At 52.7% G+C, this 19,274-nt stretch overlaps 6 protein-coding genes across 6 annotated transcripts; 3 read left to right on the top strand and 3 right to left on the bottom strand.

Annotated features, from left to right (window-relative positions):
* Positions 1–143: 143 nt before the first annotated feature.
* BO88DRAFT_373053 (putative pre-mRNA splicing factor) lies at positions 144–1,989 on the bottom strand. The gene is made up of 3 exons (XM_025704255.1): positions 1,839–1,989; positions 1,728–1,781; positions 144–1,663 (listed from the first exon to the last, which is right to left on the bottom strand). The coding sequence occupies exons 1-3, from the start codon at positions 1,927–1,929 to the stop codon at positions 192–194; spliced, it is 1,617 nt and encodes a 538-aa protein (XP_025559093.1). The 5' UTR covers positions 1,930–1,989; the 3' UTR covers positions 144–191.
* Positions 1,990–2,714: 725 nt separating this feature from the next.
* On the top strand, positions 2,715–6,190 carry pmt1 (protein mannosyltransferase 1). Its single transcript, XM_025701502.1, has 5 exons — positions 2,715–3,123; positions 3,194–3,483; positions 3,537–3,820; positions 3,884–5,344; positions 5,403–6,190. The coding sequence occupies exons 1-5, from the start codon at positions 2,858–2,860 to the stop codon at positions 5,934–5,936; spliced, it is 2,835 nt and encodes a 944-aa protein (XP_025559092.1). The 5' UTR covers positions 2,715–2,857; the 3' UTR covers positions 5,937–6,190.
* BO88DRAFT_446499 (uncharacterized protein) lies at positions 6,069–7,267 on the bottom strand (the record flags this gene model as incomplete). Its single annotated transcript, XM_025710288.1, has 4 exons — positions 6,069–6,421; positions 6,471–6,718; positions 6,878–6,921; positions 6,995–7,267. 4 exons carry the CDS (start codon positions 7,265–7,267, stop codon positions 6,321–6,323), a joined length of 666 nt encoding a protein of 221 aa, XP_025559091.1. The 3' UTR covers positions 6,069–6,320.
* Positions 7,268–7,808: 541 nt separating this feature from the next.
* On the top strand, positions 7,809–10,142 carry erf2 (palmitoyltransferase ERF2). The gene is made up of 3 exons (XM_025701500.1): positions 7,809–8,972; positions 9,024–9,132; positions 9,191–10,142. Exons 1-3 carry the CDS (start codon positions 7,948–7,950, stop codon positions 9,935–9,937), a joined length of 1,881 nt encoding a protein of 626 aa, XP_025559090.1. The 5' UTR covers positions 7,809–7,947; the 3' UTR covers positions 9,938–10,142.
* A 933-nt stretch (positions 10,143–11,075) lies between these two features.
* BO88DRAFT_147992 (putative histone-lysine N-methyltransferase (Ash1)) lies at positions 11,076–14,160 on the top strand. Its single transcript, XM_025701501.1, has 4 exons — positions 11,076–12,471; positions 12,525–12,898; positions 12,954–13,153; positions 13,208–14,160. The coding sequence occupies exons 1-4, from the start codon at positions 11,259–11,261 to the stop codon at positions 13,974–13,976; spliced, it is 2,556 nt and encodes an 851-aa protein (XP_025559089.1). The 5' UTR covers positions 11,076–11,258; the 3' UTR covers positions 13,977–14,160.
* Positions 14,161–15,388: 1,228 nt separating this feature from the next.
* BO88DRAFT_438228 (uncharacterized protein) lies at positions 15,389–19,076 on the bottom strand. The gene is made up of 2 exons (XM_025709662.1): positions 18,925–19,076; positions 15,389–18,795 (listed from the first exon to the last, which is right to left on the bottom strand). Exons 1-2 carry the CDS (start codon positions 18,934–18,936, stop codon positions 15,787–15,789), a joined length of 3,021 nt encoding a protein of 1,006 aa, XP_025559088.1. The 5' UTR covers positions 18,937–19,076; the 3' UTR covers positions 15,389–15,786.
* Positions 19,077–19,274: the final 198 nt, after the last annotated feature.

Genomic DNA, 19,274 nt, shown 5'->3' with positions numbered 1-19,274 from the left:
TATCAATCACGTATACATACTCCTTCATCGACTGCAAAAAACGCCTGAGTAGACAATATAACGATAGATCCTAATTCCCAGTATGCCAGGTAAGAGTGTAAATATAAAGAAAAAAAGAAAAGGGCCCAAATAGACACATCATGAAAGAGTCAAAAAAAAAAAAAAACTGAAACGGAAAATACACAGTTGGTCTATTTTCTCGTCATAGCCTGCCGTTCATGAATGCGTCTGATCTGCTCTTCGATATTCATACTCTGAGGATTCGGAGGCGCGCCAGCAGGTCCGACAACAGGCGGTGGCACAGGTCCCGAACCTGGCACGGCACCTTCGACGGCCATCTTCTTGCGACGGGCCTCTTCCTCCGGATCGACGGCCCCAGATCCAGGCATAGCAGCGGAATCGAATACGTCGCTTCGTTGACTGGCCAGACGTTTGAGGTTGTTGACCACGTCCACTGTGAAGAGGTTGGTGGTTGCGCTGCGGGATTCCGCTTTGGCGCGTTGTTCCTTCCAGCGGGGATCGAGCAGCTCGATGCGCATGTGTTGTTCCAGTTCGCCGACGGGGATCTGTTGGTGGCAGTTCGGGCAGAGCGCTGTGGCGCCTGTGGGGTTTTGGCGACGCGCTTGGGCGCGCGGGACGTAGTCGGAGCGGATGCGCATCGGTTGTTGTGATTGTTGGGGTTGTTGAGCGGCGGCGGCTTTGGCGGCGGCGGCTTGTTCGCGTGCTTCCATGCGTTCCCGGATGTATTGCTCTTCTTCTTGGGCGGCGGTGGACATGGGTGGGGGGACGATGGGTTGTTGTTGAGGGGGCAGGCCTTGAGGGGGGTAGGCGGGGCCGGCGGGGATGATGGGTTCGGGTTGTTGTTGGGGATAGGCGTTGTAGTAGGTGGGTGTTTCCTCTTCGGTGGGCATGGCTTCTTCGATGCGGAGAGGGTTGAGAGACATCATGGCTTTTTGTTCGAGGGAGGCGGATTGGAGGTCGTTGAGGGAGGTTGGGGGAGGGAGGTCGACTTGGTCGTCTGCTTCGGTGAAGAGGACGGTTTCAACGACGACGAAATCATGCCAGTCGATTTGGGCGTATGCGATACGCTCTTGCTCTTCTTCCTCCTCCTTCTTTTGCTTCTGCTGTTCTTGGTATTTGACCCATTCGGCGCGTTGCTTGGCCCGGTCGAGGACGTGGAATTTGTTCTGGACGTTGCGCTCCAGGTCGGCGAGACGCTTCTTCTCTGTTGTGGCGGCGTCGATTCCTTCGGAGCGGAGGAGGATGGTGTATTGGTCGACGAGTCGGGTGAAGAACTGGTAGAGACTGTGTTGCGGGCGCAGGAAGTCGAACTGGAAGTTTCTGGTTTCTCGTTGGGAGAGCGCAGTCATGAATGACTTTCCACGCTTAGCGACGAAGAGGGCCGTGAGCTTCACGACTTCCAGATCTTGCGCATTGATTATGGGCATCCGTGCAGAAAAGTGAAACTCCGGCGGTTCTTCGGGGCCCTTGGGCTTCTCGGGTTCAGCTGCGGGGGTTGCTTCGCCTGGTCGGCCTGCGGCCACTGCTGTTCCTCGTCCTTCCTTGATCTCGACAAGACGCCATTGGTAGAAGGGAGCGTAGGCATCACCGGGGTTGAGGAAGGAGAATTTGGGGTTGTTCCGTTCCTTTTCACGAACGCGATCTAAGAGTCTGCGCGTGAGCTGCGCGGTCCGAATGATAGAATAGTATGCAGGGGTGTGACGTACCTTCGAAGACGACACCGTTTCGAGCGACATAACCGGCCGTTTTCTCGACGATAGCTGTCCCAATGTTAGCTTTCAAGCGTCACCAGGCCTCGGAGGAATAGACAAACTTACCTCGAATGTCCTTGGGTGGCAAGACCACGCCCTCAGGAGGCTTGCCCACCTCTTCCGGCAGCGGAGTACCTCCGTTACTTGCAGATGCCATGGTTCGCACTCCGATGAAAATGGAGAGACGCGGGATTGGATGAGAGAGTCCAGACTGAGGCGATTCGGCGACCTGCGATGTTCCTTTTCGGGTTGACTTCATTTCTGGGCGCGGCTATTGGAGACTAAGCGCGGGCGGACAAGCTACCCGCGCGCGTAGCCATGGAAGCTGGTGATTGGCTGGATTGACCCGAGGCTAAACCGCGATGGGCCAGTCCCTGGCGTTGTCAATCAATCTACTTAGTAACTTAAGTAACTTGACCGTTGATGAACGCTGGGGCAACATCTATAATTGTTTATTATTGTTTGTTGTCATGGCTCAAAGCTTGGACGGATAACATGAATTTTGGGACATTGTAGACTATACTAGTAAACCGCTATAATTAAACTGCCCCTACGAGGCTGATGCTGGCGGCGTGCATGGGGGCCTTGCATATTGCTGACGGGCAGAAAACCAAGAGTCTCTCTCTCAAACTGCGGCCGACGATCTGGCCTTAAAGCGGCCGACGCTTTCGTCCGCCTCTCTAAATCGTCCCACACGTGCTGTGCTCACTCTTCATCATCTTCCCTCTCACTCTCTGCCTACCCCGGTCCCCTTTTGTTCCGCTTCTTCTCTGTCATGGCGCTTCTTTTTTGAAATAACTTCTTACCCTCTTTTGATTGTCCACTTTTTAGTTTACACCCCCCACACCCCATCTACATCTGTATCTCTTCAGCGGGGGTGGTCCCGAAGCTCCCCTGGAGTTGGAGCATTGTGCAGTAACGGGCTCCGTCATTGTTTCGCTTGCCCGCGGTAGCTCTTGATGATCAATTGCCCTTTATTTTTCTGCTTTTAGGATCTTCTGAACCCCTCCCCGACCAGTCTCCTGTCCACTCCTTTTTCCTTTCCTCTCTCTCTCTGCAATTCCCTATTCGAACCGCCTTCGACAATGGCGGCCAAATCCAAAGACACCTTGGCGGTTACGCCGCCGCCAAAATCATCCTCACGCTCTCCCAGCCGCTCTCCCGGTCCCAAGAGCCGCAAGAAGGCCGTCGCGGCCTCCTCGAGCTATGCCTCAGATGGCGTTACGGACAACAATATCTTTCATCTTCCCGCCTCCGACTACAGAACTCTGGCTCTGGTAACCATTGTTGCGGCAGTGGTCCGGTTGTTTAGGATCTACCAGCCTTCTAGCGTTGTCTTCGACGAAGTCCAGTATGTGTGCATGCCTTTTTCCGCCCCCGCATATGCCGGAGATAATCTCGTTCTAATGCATGGCGCACAGCTTCGGAGGTTTTGCGACAAAGTACATTAAGGGCCGCTTCTTCATGGATGTTCATCCTCCTCTTGCCAAGTTGCTCATCACACTTGCTGGCTGGCTGGCGGGCTTTGATGGCGAATTCGATTTCAAGGACATTGGAAAGGATTACCTCGAACCGGGTGTACCATATGTTGCCATGCGCATGCTTCCGGCGATTTTGGGTGTTCTCACAATCCCATTGATGTTCCTAACATTGAGGGCATCGGGATGCCGCACTATCACCGCGGTGCTAGGTGCCGGTGTCGTCATCTTTGGTAGGTCTCCATGCCTGTCCGACTGGTCAATTGCACATGCTGATTTAGCGCAGAGAACGGTCTCATTACTCAGTCTCGTCTCATTCTCTTGGATTCCCCATTGGTGTTCTTCACTGCGCTCACCGCATTGTCTTTCACGTGCTTTACCAACCAACAGGAATTGGGACCTTCTCATTCCTTCCGTGGACCCTGGTGGTTTTGGCTCGCGGCAACTGGCCTCTCTCTGGGCGCTACCCTCAGTGTCAAATGGGTTGGACTCTTCACCGTTGCTTGGGTTGGGTCGCTTACCGTTCTCCAACTGTGGGTTCTGCTTGGTGACCCGAAGAATGTCACACCGGTACGTGCTTCCAAGCCTCGATCTAGATCTGCAAGAGCCAGCGACTAACTTCTTATCATACAGCGCCTGTGGTTCAAGCACTTCTTTGCTCGTGTCTTCTGCCTGATTGTTATTCCCCTCAGCTTCTACTGCGCCATGTTTGGAATTCACTTCCTGTGCCTTGTTAACCCTGGCGATGGAGATGGATTCATGTCGTCCGAGTTCCAAGCAACCCTAAACTCTAAGGGAATGCAGGACGTTCCCGCCGATGTTGCATTTGGATCCCGCGTCAGCATCCGTCACCTTAACACCCAAGGAGGCTATCTTCATTCCCACAACCACATGTACCCCACGGGAAGCAAGCAGCAGCAGATCACGCTCTACCCCCACAAGGATGAGAACAACATCTTCGTCCTCGAGAACCAGACTCAACCTCTTGGCCCCTATGGAACAGTGGAGGGCCCCTTGGCCTGGGACAACATTACCGCGGAGTATATCGAAGACGGCGCTGTGATCAGGTTGGATCACCTTATCACTCGGAGACGTATTCACTCGCATGATGAACGGCCTCCTGTCACAGATGTGGATTGGCAATTCGAGGTGTCTGCATATGGCTACGATGGATTCCCCGGAGATGCAAACGATCTCTTCCGCGTTGAAATTGTGAAGTCCCTCTCTGAGGGCGAGGAGGCGAAGAAGCGACTGCGCACCATCCAGACCAAGTTCCGCCTGGTGCACGTTATGACCAACTGTGTCCTGTTTTCCCACAAAGTCAAGCTTCCCGAGTGGGGTTTCGACCAGCAAGAAGTGACCTGCGCCAGAGGCGCTACTTTGCCCAACAGCATCTGGTACATTGAATCGAACAGCCACCCTATGCTAGCAGAGGATGGTGAGAAGGTCAACTACAGGAACCCCGGTTTCTTCGGCAAGTTTTGGGAGCTGCAGAAGGTGATGTGGATTACCAATGCAGGCCTGACTGAATCGCACGCTTGGGATTCTCGCCCGCCTTCCTGGCCGACCCTCCTTCGTGGCATCAACTTCTGGGGCAAGGATCACCGCCAAGTCTACCTCCTGGGCAACCCCTTCATCTGGTGGTCTTCAACGGTGGCCATTGTTATCTACATTATCTTCAAGGGAATCTCTGTTCTTCGTTGGCAACGGAGCTGCGGTGATTACCATAACGTGAACTTCAAGCGGTTCGACTACGAAATCGGTACTAGCGTACTTGGCTGGGCTTTCCACTACTTCCCCTTCTACCTCATGGCGCGCCAGCTTTTCCTGCACCATTATTTCCCCGCCCTCTACTTCGCTATCATTGCCCTCTGCCAGGAGTTTGACTTCCTTGCCAACCGCATCAGGAGCCTTGGGCTACCATCTCGCCCTGTTATCGGCAAAGCATTGGCCGGTGTCTTCCTTGCGATTAGCATCTTTACTTTCACACTGTACTCGCCTCTGGTCTACGGCAACCCCTGGACCCAGGATGCTTGCAACAGTGTAAAGCTAATGGACAGCTGGGACTTTGACTGCCACACATTTTACACTAGCGTAAGTCTCCCGGGCACCGCAGCCGATACTCATGTTGTAGGCGCTAACATGATTACAGCTTGACCAATATGTGACCCAGATCGTGGACACGCACCCGGCTATCCCCACGACTCAAGCGTCAGTGCCACAAGCACCCCCCGTTGTGATGGAACAACCACCACAACAACAGGTCCCGCAGCAAGTTCCGCAACAGAAACAGGAAGTCTTGCAGGAGGAGGCACAGGAACCGGCTGTCACGCCCCGGGCTCGGCACACTGCCAAGGCCCGTGTGGAGTACCGTGATCAACACGGAAACGTGCTGGACGAGGAACTTGTTGCTCAGTTGAAGAAGGAGGGTAAGGTCCAGTTCGAGAGCCGTCATGAGACGAAGACTCGTCTGGAGAACGGCCGTGTTGTCGACATGATTGACGGTCAAATTGCCCCGCCTCACCCCGACGTTGAAGGCCAAAATCCCGAAACTGTCGGAAGACAGCCCCCTCAGGCTGTAGAGGACGGCCCAGCTTCAGTTGCCGGGCAAGGAAGCTCCCAGGAGCAGCGCGGCTCGCCTGACCCCAAGCCGGCCAGCGAGGCCAACGAGGCGACCAAATCTTGAATAGACTTGAAGCTTTTGTGAGGGATCGCTGTACTGGTTTCAATCTTTGGCTGTTCTCATCTACTTCTTCTGTACTTCTTTTCTAGCAATAACTGGCTTCTCTTTCCTCCCTCTTGCTCATTCAACTACTTTGGTCTAACGAAATGTGACTCTTGTACATGATTACTTACGTGTTCCTGGATTTAGCGGCCTACTTGATTGTACATGTCTTATCACAGTTTGGGAACTTGGTGTAAGCGCAACGAAAACAATCTTCCAAATAAACCTCGTCAAAACAACAAACTATGCACAGTGGTCTTGTAAAAACGGTCTCACCCCATACTCTAGTCTTCACAAGTTTTAGTGTACAGCGATCAGCGCCGACCTGCCTCAACTTCTTTCTTCCTAGAATCTCAACAACACGGACTTGTCTGCAATTGCAGATGGTGAACTATTTAGTAGTCCCACTCCTCCTTTCCGTACTTGTTGTAGCGCTCGTGGAGGTCCTAAAAGAACAGGTAATCGTTTGTTAGTGATCCAGTTCGCATTGTCGACTATTGGTCGCGAATATCAACCACATGGGAATGGGGGCAGTAAATACCACGGGCAGGGTAACGTTGGGAACAATGACGGTGTTCAGGGCGCTGGGGGCGTTGCGCAGGGGCTGGCTCTTGTCACCGTGGGGGTGGTATTGGTACTTGTAGACCTTGCCACTCTCGTCGGTCTGCTCCCAGGGCATGGCACTCTCGCCGATGCGGACGTTGCTCTCGGAGGTGACGGAGGTGGGCTTTCTGCCGAAGTACCTATTTTCGGGGGAAAAAATATGTTAGCCAATTGAGTCGATTCATTGTTGACTTTTGTATAGTAGTGTCGAGGAATTTTTTTTTCGCAATTGAGCGTTGTATCTTTTGTCGTGCTGACACACTATGAAAAGAAATCGGAGAAAAGGGAAAAGTATTCACCATCCGGCAAGCAGGAAAGCACCGGACATGACACCGAGCAGAACCTGTTCAAGTATAATTTCACCAATTAGATTCCAACAATCGCAATTGATTTCTATCGGTTCATTGGGTCCGTACGTAGAGCTCGGGGTCACGCTTGGGGCCCTTGTCGAGGCCAGCCTCCTCGACCTTGGAGGAGCTGTAGAAGCGGCGCGGGGGAGCGCGAAGGAAGGACTGGCGGGCGAAGGCCCGGCGGGAGGCCATAGCAGCAATTGAAGACATGTTGATGGGATTGCGAGGAGCGGACGTGTGTCTGCGAGGACTGTGGGGGGTTGGTGGTTCGAATGGGTCTTGAGGGAGGAGGTGGGAGAATCGGTGGGCGTCGGACGTATGATGTTGCCGGCGCATCATCAGGTGACATTTCGTTGGCCAGCTTCCGGCACGGCTGCTGACTCAGCCCGCGTGGTTGGCCTGACACTTTTTTTCGTGTGCTGCCTTTATGCCTGACTGCCTAATGGACTGCCTGGAGCTAAGCTCCGAGACTAAACTCAAGCTGGACTGGTTTGGTTAGGCTTTCCTTCTTTCCCCCCAATAATCAGTCATCATACGGTATCGATTGCGATAAACCCTCGTGTTTGCTCTGCGCATGTCATCCACCTGTCCGGCTCTGAGGTGTCTGGGGTCTTCCATCCTCACTTCGGCCATCGCAAGTCTTGGGTTTCGGCTTGCGACCGTGATGTGACGTGATTCGCGTGTCTTGCAATCACCGCAACTTCATTTCCAAGGTTCGTCGTTTGACCTCTCTCTCTCCCTTCCCGCGTGCCGACAGGGGGAGAAACCGGTCTGGATCCCGTCTTTTTAGATGAGGCTAACAGAGCACTGTCCAATATAGGTTGCTTACATTCTTTTTTCCTCATCTTAATCCCAGTCTACCTCGATATACATCTTTTATTTTCTTCGTCACTCCTTCACTTTATTCCTACCGATAACCTTCCCTCACCGCGCTCCCGTGATCACAGACGACGCTCCGCCAATCTAACCCCAACCGCTTCATTCCTGTCTGGCCACAATATGTTAGATTGCTGTGATATATGAGTAGAAAGTTTTCATCCACGCTCAACGACATGCCTCTATCTTCCGCGATATCGGAGACCAGCGACACGCCTGCCTCGGCGCCCCCGCAACATGTTCTCGGTATTCCGCGACCCCCTTCCGTGGGAGGAATTTCGTCCCGGGTGACGGACATGGCGTCAGATGATGGAGAACAGTCCCAGACATATACCGGAGTTTCGTCGCATCCACCGCAGTCCCGAGCGTCGGCTCCCAGACGAGGACCCCCGCCTGCCAGGAGCTCTATCACATCGACCAGTCAATGGACTAGGCCAGGGAGTGCTAGTAGCAAGCAGAGTCGATCGCACATTCCGTCGCTTGCTGCGCAAGGTTTCTTCCGTCCTATGTCTTCTCAGCGACTCCAGGCTCATCGGGGTCGGCCTATGACAAAGGGGACTATGACCGACACATCGGAGGATTGGAACGATCATACGAGTCAGAACAGGCAGAGCTTCATCTCGAATAGCACGATACCGCAAGGGTCCAATCCTCCGACAGAGCAAGAAGCTCCTCCTTCGAGAGGCACAGAGTTCACGGACCCTATCATCCCTGACCGCAACACCTCGAATGCTAGTCCTATCGGTAACACCACGGGAAGGAGTCAGGGCGAGAGCGCCAAACTTCTCTACGACAGGGAGAGGGCTTATAAGATCCAACAACCTCATCTTAACCTCGGGGGAAACTATCATGGCTCAAATGAGCCTGTCAGCCCCCACCGCTCGACACTTTCATTCCTGTCTCTGCAGAACAGAAACCAGGGTCACGATAGCAGCCGTGACGTACGGGCACATGAGAGGCTTTCTTCTGCCGGCTCTACCCCTGGATCTATCGACAAGGCCCCTCAGGCTGGTGCAAGCAAAAGCCGTTTGGGCAGAAACTACGAATATTTCGTCGGCAACACCATTTTCTTCGGCCGGGGAAGACTCCAGAACTCCAGGGATAAGCCCGTAAATATCGCTACGGCGATATTTGTGCTTGTGCCTATGGCTCTGTTCTTCGCATATTCGTAAGTATCCCGTTTCTGACTTGGTGCGTTCGAGTGGCTAACAGTGCATAGGGGTCCTTGGCTCTGGCACAACATTTCGCCCGCCCTTCCCATTGTCTTCGCATACCTTTTCTACCTGTGCTTCTCATCATTTATACATGCTTCCGTCGTTGATCCTGGGGTAAGACACAAACCTAGGCAAGACAATGCAGCATCAATTGCTAACAAGTCCTCTCCAGATTATCCCGCGCAATCTTCATCAGCTGCCACCCCCGGATCCCGCAGATGATCCGTTGGCAATTGGCCCTCCCACCAACGACTGGGTGATGGTGAAACTGGCGACATCTGACGTTGCGGCCATGGACGTGCCTGTGAAGTACTGCAAGACCTGCTGTATATGGCGTCCTCCTCGCTGCTATCATTGCCGTGTGTGCGACAACTGTGTTGAGACTCTTGACCATCACTGTGTGTGGCTGAACAACTGCGTTGGCCGCCGTAACTACCGGTACTTTTTCACCTTTGTGGCGTCCTCCACCCTCCTTGCTCTGTTCTTGCTTGGTGCCAGTCTCGCACACATCTTGGTGTATAAATCACGAGAGCATGTCAGCTTTGGCACCGCTATCGATAAATGGAGAGTTCCCTGGGCTATGGTGATCTACGGTGCGGTTGCCGCACCATACCCGGCCTCGTTATGGGCCTACCATCTCTTCCTGGTCGGTCGGGGCGAGACCACCCGAGAATATCTGAACTCGCACAAGTTTGCGAAAGCCGACCGCCATCGGCCCTTCACTCAGGGCAATGTCTTCCGGAACTGGTTGTCCGTTTTCCTGCGGCCACGGCCCCCAACGTATATGCAGTTCAAGCAGCCTTATCAGGAAGGTGACCAGCGACTGAGCACGATGAAGCGCAAGTATCTCCCTCGAAATGTCGAGCCCCAAAACGACATTGAGATGCAACAAGTGCCTCCTCCCTCTCAACCCCAATAGTGAGTGGTGATGGTTCCGGTTTGATCTCGCTGCTCCACCCCATCTCCAGTTCCGTATGAATTTTCCTTCTTGCTCCCTGCGGGGCCATTCCTTCTTCTTTGCTTCTTCATCACCATATTTCCAAAGATAGTAAGATCTTAATGGATGTTACCACCTCATTGCCATTCTTTCATTGAACCAATTGGGCTCACCGCATATACGTTGACATACCCCACCCTACTTTCTGTTCATGTCTTGATTTTCGAGCGAGTTGCACGTATGAAGCAGCCGTTGGCTACGTTCTCTTCACGATATTCTTTTTTCATTTCCTTTATTTTCCCATATTTTTTCCCATCTTCTACTATATATACACGTGTGTCCAATGAGGTGTCTGTCTGTTGTTGATGCTGTTGCGGCAGATCAGGTGAAACATGATAACGGAGGATGATTTAGGGCTATGTACAATATACAGATACTGGACCAGAGATAGACCAAGGAGATCCGAAATAGATAGCCGTTGGCGCCAAAGAAGCGTAGGAACCGGACGAGGTGAGCCCGGAAAACCCGAGGCTGGTGATTATATGCCTCATAGTAGTTGCAAAAGAATTGTCCGGGTGTAGGAGGCCTGTCTCTTGAGATGCGCGAGGCGGGGGTGGAAGAGGACAAAGCTGAGGCTTGTCACCAGTTGGGAATCCTGGTCAGGACCGGAGAAGAGGAACAGGTTTAAGATGAAACGAGGGGGTTTCGACGAAAAGGCGAGGGGATCTAGCTACTTAATGTCTGGCACTGGTTCTGACTGCATTCCGCGGCGCCGTCGTCGGGGGTGTTGCTGACGATACAATACTACGGCTCTCCTCGACCCTCTCTCTCTCTGTCTTTCTCTCTCTCTCTCCGCACCCTCTCCCTCCTCTCTCTTCGCTTCCTCTTCCTCCTCCTCTTCCCTCCCCTGCTTTCTCCTCCCCCATTCCTTGTCCATGACCTTCTCCTCAACCCCGGTTAAGCATTCAGACACCTTCTCTGCGTCGGCTTTTTCACGCCGTCCATCCCGCTTTCCGGGGTTAAGATATGAAGAGTGAGGAGGTATAAGGCTCACCACCGATATCTGTCTCCTCCTCCTGGTTTAAGGAGAAAGAACCACTGACCACCTTTCCCACTTCCCCCCGTAACATTGGCAGCACGTCAGGTCAGCCACACCCTCGGAAGTTGACAACCACCACCCCCCGCGTTAATTTCTAGCAATCCATCCCTGGAAGCATCAACTTAACCCGAGCTGTTTGGTGGTCCTGCCCCTCGTACCAAAACCTAGTTCTCACCGCATATCCTTTTCCCGCAGCCCTTGGGGATGGAAGGTCGATCTGGTTCTCCCGGCGCGTCTCCCGCGACTCCCGCAACCCTTTCGGACCTCAAGAAACACACGCACGAGCACCTCGAGGGCACAATGGCCTTCGAATATACCGAACAACTCCTCACCCCCGAAAATAGTCGCTCCGAAACCTCCAGCAACAACGATAACGCGTCCACCGACGAGAAACCCACCCTCCGCCGACGATCTACACGTGTAACACGCGCTTCTTTACGAGGGGCAGTCCAGCTCAGTGACCACTTGGACGCGGACAATCATGGATTACCTTCTCCGGCGGATGAAAGTGATCGTACGGTCCCCGGTGATGTCTTAGCCAGTGCGGTCGAGGCTGCGGAGGTGAAAAGGACGAGGTCAAAGTCCTCCTCCCACCTCCGGCACAGCATAGCGGTCATGGAAACTGCCTTATGGAGCGAGACAACACTCCCGCAGAATAAGGAGGACGGTGACGACCACCCAATGGCGCCAGATACCCCCGTCTCCAAATCGTCTCAGGAACCGCAACCCAACGACATCGGCATGTCTCTACAACAACGGACGTTACGAAAGCGCGTGGAAAAAGTATTGACCCAGGAAGACAACAAGGACCAAGAAAAGGTTTCTGCGCCTGCCAAACCTGAACGTCGCAAGTCACTACGTCGGTCAACCCGATTAAGTATACTTGACAAGGCTTCTGACCTTGTTGGTCGTGCTAGCAGCGTTTTGGGAAAACGCTCGCGTGATAAGGTAGAAAAGAGCAGTGGTCCGGATCGACGTGCCAGTCTACGGCCGCGAAATGTCGCCGCTCTCAAGGAAGAACCCCCCGCGCCTACACCGAGTGCTCCAGCTCCTAAAAAGAGACGGGTCTCGGAAAGTGATCTCCCGTCCAAGACTCAGTCAACGGAGGAGCCGCCGAAGGAGCAATCCGCCCCAGCTGAACCAGTCCCGCGCTTGAAGCGGAAGCTTTGGCTGGCGCATGGTCTTTACACCGGACAAGAACATACCGACTCTCCGCCAGTTCAAAGCCGGAATAGGAGCAGGCGGAAGAGTCAAACTCAGTCTCAGACTCAGTCGCAACGGAAACTGCTGCCATTGCCTATGTTTGCAGGCGACCGACTCTTGAAGAATGGACGCGATTTTCAACTGCCTTTCGACGTCTTCTCGCCGCTGCCTCCTGGTCAACCCAAACCAGATGAGTGGAGAAAGACTAACAAGAGTAAGTATTCTGCACATGACTGATGGAATGGCCATTGCTAACACGGGCTCTAGACGTCTTTGTGGGAGAGGCAGGCAGTATATGGCGGGCAAACAAGCACTGTGAGCTGTCCAAGTGCATGTGCACGCCAGAAACGGGCTGCGACGAGGAATGTCAGAACCGTTACATGTTCTACGAGTGTGATGAAGGTAATTGCGGGGTGGGTGAGGAGTGTGGCAACCGCAGTTTCGAGGAGCTTAAGCAAAGGACCAAGGCTGGAGGCAAGTACAACATCGGCGTGGAAGTCATCAAGACGGCCGATCGTGGGTACGGTGTTCGGAGTAACCGCACCTTTGAGCCCAACCAGATCATTGTGGAGTACACGGGTGAGATTATCACTCAGACAGAGTGTGAGAAACGAATGCGGACGATCTACAAGCATAACGAGGTTGGTTGGTCCCAGTTACGGTTCCTTCATGGCTACATTGCTAACGACGCTCCAGTGCTACTATCTGATGTACTTTGATCAGAATATGATCATTGATGCCACTCGGGGCTCCATTGCCCGCTTTGTCAATCACTCTTGTGAGCCCAACTGTCGGATGGAGAAGTGGACTGTCGCTGGAAAACCGCGCATGGCTCTCTTCGCTGGCGATCGTGGCATCATGACGGGTGAGGAACTGACCTATGACTACAACTTTGAGTGAGTTACTCTGCGGATCTGCAGCCACGAAGGGTTACTAACTATATGTTTTAGCCCGTATTCCCAGAAGAATGTCCAGCAATGCAGATGTGGCTCATCGAATTGCCGTGGCATTCTGGGCCCGAGGCCCAAGGAGAAGGCTCAACGTGCGAAAGAGCAGAAGGTGGAGAAACCGAAAAAATCAGCCAGCAGACGGACAAATGGTAAGACAGCCGGCACCAAGCGCAAGTCTGGCGATGCGCTCGACGTATCATCTTCGCGCGCCAACAAGAAACAAAAACTTGCGGTAGCCAAGTCAATCAAGTCTGGCGTCAAGAAGGCGGTTTCGCGAGCTCGTGCAACCGTCACCAAAACTACTGCTTCTCGAACAAAGCAGGCAAAGGAGAAAGGCAGCCCTGTCAAGCGAACGGCTGCGAAGGCCACGAAGACAACGAAATCGCCGACGAAGAAAACGGTAACGAAGAAAGATGAACCCAAAGGAAAGAGTAATATCAAACTCCCTAAGGTTAAAGCTACGAAGGTCAAGGCACGGGCCACAGTGCCCAAGAAGTCAGCACAGACCGCGAAAGGCAAGACTCCGAATGCCGCTCCATCATCGTCGAAATTAAGCCGCCCATCTGCAGCCACCAAAGCGAAAATCCTCGCTGCGGCCAAAGGCACAAACCCACGGAGGAAATCAACGAAAAAGGATGATACGAAGACAGATCACAAGACCACCGCGCCTAAAGCACAGAAGAAAACGCAAGCACCCAAACAGGAACCCAAGACCAAAGGTGCGATAAAGCGTACGGGGACTGCAGCCACGAAAGGCAGTAAAAAGTGATCATCGATATAGGCTGCTTCATGGCATCCTTATATCAAAGATCATACGAGGACAGCTTTTGTCCTTCCGGAACCTTCAACATTATCTTGGACGATCACCTTTTTTCTGTAGTGAACTGAATCCTCCATCTATCTCTTCTGGCTTAACCTTACTTTTTCTCCAACATTATTACCCCTTTCTGTTCTCTTCTTCTGGGCTTCTCTGGGCCTGTTTTCTGGCCCACAGACTCTTTTCATTTCTCTTTCCTCTTCTGTTTCCTTTCTTGAGATATAATTTCGGCAGCTTCCCCCTCTTATTAGGCCCTAATGCAATAGGTAGGTAGGTAGGTATTTCACTATGCTTCCCATGATCCTTGCTGGAATTACTGGATGCTTCGGTTTGCTATTGTTCTCTTACCTACCTTTATTTGTTTATTTTCTTTTCTCCTTTCTTTTTTCTCCTCTTTCCATTTTCCTTTATCACGATGGCGCTCTTCGAACTGTAACACCCCCTTTTGTTATCGTTATATCCTCACTCGTCTCCGGTTTATGTTTGATGTAATGTTTCTGGTCTCTTTTTTTCTCTTTCTTTTTTCCCTATCAACTCATATCAATTCACGAAGCAGGCTTGGAATAGGACGAAATGTTTGATGCGCGAAAATGTGCTTCCTTGGCTTTGATTTGCTTGTTATGTCTTGTATGGATTGACTGTGTAGCTAGCCTGTTTTGCCTGTTTTTGACTTCGAGCTTAGTAGCTTTGATTCTCATTTCATTGATCAGTCAGAATAGGATATTTATTTATTCCAGAATAATCTATTGTGCGCTCGTTTGGTCTACAAGTTACTAGTATTACTGTTGCCGATTGTGATGGTGATTTCTGTTGTTGGGGGTGGACGCGGCATACACGCTGGTGGAATATATCTCCGCGGGTGGTATAAATTAAACCATCATGATAATGCGTCCACGGCACTGGGCTTTTAGTAATTGGAATCGAGCATGCCGCGCAACAGTTATTCTTTAGTACTAGTATTTAGTAAGTAGTATAATCTCATCGAACCCAGCAGTTCAGCTCACGTTCTCCAGCACTCTTGTATATATTACATAGTACTTGATATCAGTAATATACCAGTGCCATGGAATAATAAACTACTTACTACTACTACTGAATAATTGAAACAACGGGTTGGGTCCTGCTCGTTCCCTTGAGTAAGTATATAAAGAATCCCCGTGTCGAGTACTGTAAATCTATAGGTACTTAGATTCTGCTGTTAGTAGCAATCCAGGCGAAATGATGAACCGTGGAGACTTTAATATTATTATCATTTAATGTTTGTTTCATTCTTTTTCTTTCCTGGTTCATGTGATCGACGATCACCATCAAAAATTGATTTTCGAACAAGGGGAATAAACGATGTACTACTAGTAATGTATACGGTGCCATGTGTAAAATACTAATACGCTACACTAAACAACCAAGAGACGTGAAAGAAATGGTTTTATAAGGAGGAATGAAGAAAAATATACTTCCCTATGATACAATAACAGAGAAATAAGAAAAAAAAGGAATATAAAAATGATAAGCCGAATGGCACAAGCCATACATATACCGTGTATGATAGTTCCACAGTCATGATAAATGAAAAAGAAGAAATATTCATTCCGAGTCCCTGTGATAACACGCCATAGCACCGTTTCCTAGCTGCGCCTGAACTGTAGGTTTAAAGAAGAATTTCTGGTTCTAAGGAAAGAAGGAGAATTGAAACAGAAAAGACAAGTTGTCTTTCTAAGCGGTTTCCGCCTGTATGTTTTATTCGATATGGACATGAAATATCTCATGCTGTGTTGGTATCAGCTGCTTGTTGGTGTTCTTGTTGCTCCTGCTGCTTTGCCTCCTCGGGTTTGGTGGTTTCCTCGGCTGGTTGCTCGGGGGTGGGCTCAGGCTTAGGCTCGGGGATGGGAGGTGCAGAGGGGGCTTCGGCTGGGGTGGGTTCGGGTTCGGGGATAGGTTCAGGCTCCTTGGATTCAGCTTCAGCTAGAGCTTCTTCGGTTGGGTTTTCTTCGGCCGGGGGTGCTTCAGCTGGAGGCTGGGGGGCCGGTACTGGCTCGGGCTGTTGCTGTGGTTCCTCTGGAGCTGATAATGCGGGCGGCGTAGGTTCTTTGGGTGGCTGGGTTTCCTCTGGCTGTTGAGGTGGAACGGGGGTTGTTTCTTCTACCTTGGGAGCGGCTGGTTCCTCTGCGTTAACGGGAACGTGCTCCTCTGGTGCTTGTGGTGGTTCATCTGCCTGGGGCTCTGATGGTTGCTCAGCAGGCGCCTGCTCGGTCTGTGTCTGTTCAGTCTGCTCGGGCTGCTGCTCGGTTGCAGTCTGGGGCGTTGGCTCTGCAGTCTCCGTTGGAACTTCCTTAAGAGCTTGTGATGGGGCTTGCTCTTGGGGTTGATCTTGCTGCACTGGTTGCACAGGCTGCTCGGGTTGCTGAGGTTCTTCTGGTTGCTCGGGTTGCTCTGGCTGCACAGACTCCACTGGCTCTAGAGGTTCAACCTGCACAGGCTGAGCCTCTTCAACGGGTGGTTCTGGTTGCACCGGTTGCTCTGATTGCGCAGGTTCAACTGCCTGTACAGGCTCCTCCTGCTTGGGTTGCTCGGGCTGAGCAGGTGATTCCGACTCCACAGGCTGTTCCACGACCGGCTCGCCTGCCGGCTCTTCCATTTTCTCCGCTGGAGCCTCGGGAAGTTGTTCGATGGGCTGCGGTGCAGGAGCTTCGAATGCTTGCTCGGTATGCTGTTCGTTGAGTGCTTCAGCGGGCCGTTCGCCTTGTTCCGCTGCAGCAGGTTCAACGGCAGTTTGAGCAGCTACAGTGGTATCCTCTGCCGGCTGCATCTCAGGCTCCCCGGCCTTATCCGCAACAGGCTCAGCTGTTTCCGTAGCAGGAGGCTGTTCAACGTGGGGAGGCGCATCCATTTCCATCTCGATGTCCGTCCCTTGGTTGTCACCCTGTTCTTCGCCCGGCGGCTGGCTCAGACTCGCTTCCAACGTACCGAGCAGATCGACTTCCTTGCTCTCTGCAACAGCCTCACTGGGCTGAGGAGCTGCTTGCTCGGTAGCTGGTTGCTCGACCGGCTGTTCCGCCGGTCGTTCCACTGGTGCTTGATCCTGTGCGGTTTCTGGGAGAGGATCAACATCCTCCATGGTCGTATCCATATTCTGATCATCCTGTGTCGGCGGCTGAACAGTATCAGTACTTGTCTTATCTGGCTGTGCTGGTTCATCTGCAGGCTGTTTATCGACAGGCTTCTCTGAAGCTGGTGCAGCTGGCAATGTTTCTGCAACGGGAGGTTGAGGGGCTTCCTGGGGCGCCGGAACATCTTCAGCGCTAGGAGCTGGCTCCTGTTGCTGAGTAGCTGGAACTGACTGAGGGGTTGCAGATACACTATCCTCAAGACCAGGTATTGAGGGGTAAGCTTCGGTCATCTCCACATCTTCCTTATGTCCTGATGCTTCCCTCGTCGGCTCGGGAGCCTCTGATGTGGGCTGGACAGTAGCAGGTTCTGAAGGAGGTTCAGCAGCGACTGATGGTTGTTCTGGCTGAGTGGGCGGGACAGCTGGCTCTGCAGCTGGCTCTGGAGCTGTCTCGGAAGCCGGTGCTGGAGCCGGTGCTGACGCCGATTCTGGAGCAGCTGAAGGAACCTCAGGGGTTGGCAACGCCGCATCTGTAGAACCAGCTGTGGCAGCTGGTTCATGTACCGGAGCTGGCGCAGGCACAGGCGTCGAGTCGGTCGGCGGCTCAGTGCTGGGACGCGGAACTGGAGTTTCCGGAGTCTTTGCCTCTAGCATAGACTCATCACCCTCGTCGCTCTCATCGCCTTCCTCACCCTCCTCGTCGTCCTCTTCCTGACCATTCTGATCACCAGACATGCGTGACGCATCCCCATCCTTGGCATAATCTGAAGCGCCATCCACCCCGGAGCCATTGGCACCATGAACCGTGGCGGCATCCGCGCCATCGCCTGGAGCAAACATGACCTTCTTTCTCCGCCCCTTTCCAAAGCCCTTCGCCTTGCGCTTTGGGGGAGGAGGCCGTCTTTTCGGAGGAGTCATTACAGCTGCAGAGTTTGTATCCGCGACCACCACACCCTCAGCGTTGACAACTCCAACTCCCTCAATGACCGTACCGGGCGCTGGCGCCTCAGGGGTTACAGTGACCGCGGTGTTTTCAGCTACAACTTGAGCTCCATCGGTGATCTCTCCCTCAATCTTGTGTCCCTCCGGTACCCAGGCTTCGTAAATCGAGATATTTCCGGTCGCCGGGTCGACCTTCTTGAACTTAGTCCTCCTCATCGGCGCAGGAGCATTATTTCCATCTGTAGTCGCAGCAGCAGCACCGTATAGAGTGGGTAAACCGGGTCGTCGCTTGGCGAGGAATTCAACTTCTGATGATTCGAGGTGTCTCGGTACGGCGGACCACTTGCGCGTGACGAAGCTGCGTTCGGTGCTTTGGATAAGTGGCTGTTCCTCTTTGTCGGTCGCTTCTTTCTCTTCGTCTTCGGAGTCTTTTGACGCTTGGCGGATGTAGATGCATCCGGCTCGCGCAGCTCGCAGGAGGGCTCTGCTCATGGGGCTCAACAGGTGACTGTCTCGAGGCATTGGGTGTTCTGGAATGGTTGACTTCCCCCCGGGGCCCTGCACGACAGCTTCAGTGCCTTCGGCCTTGGGGACCTGCGAGACAGTCTGAGTTTGACGTGTCCAGCGTCGTACAGGGAGCCCCTCGAACACATCGTGATCAAATTGACTTCTGTTACGGTTGGCGCCATCGCCGAATTGGCGACCAGAGCGAGATGATCTAAACTGAAGGATCGTCAGTACATATCAGCGATGTCATCGTTCTATACCGCATTGGCAAGCTTTGGTGCAATGGTGAGTGGATCGATAACTGGGGGTCGGGGTCGGGGTCGTGGATCGCGGCAACAAGCTTACAGTAGGTGGCATGATGAGCGCCGGACCTGCAGTCTCACTGTTCGGAGAATAATCAGGATAACGGCAGAGAGCCCCTCACCCAGTGAATCTACGGAGCTGGGTGTGGTTTGCCCGATTGTAAAGAAAGGGACTCCTTGGGAGGGCGAGGCTGTTTTGGAGGTGATGGTGAATCGGAGCAGCGCGATGCGATCGCTCAGCGAAACGCCGCGCCGCCGCCCCGCACGTGACTGGGGTCACTCAGAACCCTCACATAGAATAAACATGACTACCATCGACTACAATTTCGAGATGAGATGGATTGGGCTAATAGAGAGCGAAGAATGGTATTCCAGATGAGTAAGAGTAAGAAT

The sequence above is a fragment of the Aspergillus vadensis genome (assembly GCF_003184925.1).
Source record: "Aspergillus vadensis CBS 113365 unplaced genomic scaffold BO88scaffold_26, whole genome shotgun sequence".
In the NCBI taxonomy this organism is placed as follows: domain Eukaryota; kingdom Fungi; phylum Ascomycota; class Eurotiomycetes; order Eurotiales; family Aspergillaceae; genus Aspergillus; species Aspergillus vadensis.
Note: the sequence above shows the minus strand (reverse complement) of the source record. Positions and strands in the feature narration are given on the sequence as shown.

Bases quoted from the DNA above. Each gene is read 5' to 3' on its own strand.
- pmt1 (XM_025701502.1), top strand. From the start codon at position 2,858: ATGGCGGCCAAATCCAAAGACACCTTGGCGGTTACGCCGCCGCCAAAA. The intron at 3,124-3,193 runs GTATGTGTGCAT...CATGGCGCACAG, and splicing joins GTTGTCTTCGACGAAGTCCA to CTTCGGAGGTTTTGCGACAA. The intron at 3,484-3,536 runs GTAGGTCTCCAT...GATTTAGCGCAG, and splicing joins TGCCGGTGTCGTCATCTTTG to AGAACGGTCTCATTACTCAG.
- BO88DRAFT_373053 (XM_025704255.1), bottom strand. From the start codon at position 1,929: ATGGCATCTGCAAGTAACGGAGGTACTCCGCTGCCGGAAGAGGTGGGC. The intron at 1,782-1,838 runs GTAAGTTTGTCT...ACATTGGGACAG, and splicing joins GCCACCCAAGGACATTCGAG to CTATCGTCGAGAAAACGGCC. The intron at 1,664-1,727 runs GTACGTCACACC...GCAGACTCTTAG, and splicing joins AAACGGTGTCGTCTTCGAAG to ATCGCGTTCGTGAAAAGGAA.
- erf2 (XM_025701500.1), top strand. From the start codon at position 7,948: ATGAGTAGAAAGTTTTCATCCACGCTCAACGACATGCCTCTATCTTCC. The intron at 8,973-9,023 runs GTAAGTATCCCG...AACAGTGCATAG, and splicing joins GCTCTGTTCTTCGCATATTC to GGGTCCTTGGCTCTGGCACA. The intron at 9,133-9,190 runs GTAAGACACAAA...AGTCCTCTCCAG, and splicing joins CTTCCGTCGTTGATCCTGGG to ATTATCCCGCGCAATCTTCA.
- BO88DRAFT_147992 (XM_025701501.1), top strand. From the start codon at position 11,259: ATGGAAGGTCGATCTGGTTCTCCCGGCGCGTCTCCCGCGACTCCCGCA. The intron at 12,899-12,953 runs GTTGGTTGGTCC...ACGACGCTCCAG, and splicing joins CGATCTACAAGCATAACGAG to TGCTACTATCTGATGTACTT. The intron at 13,154-13,207 runs GTGAGTTACTCT...TATATGTTTTAG, and splicing joins ACCTATGACTACAACTTTGA to CCCGTATTCCCAGAAGAATG.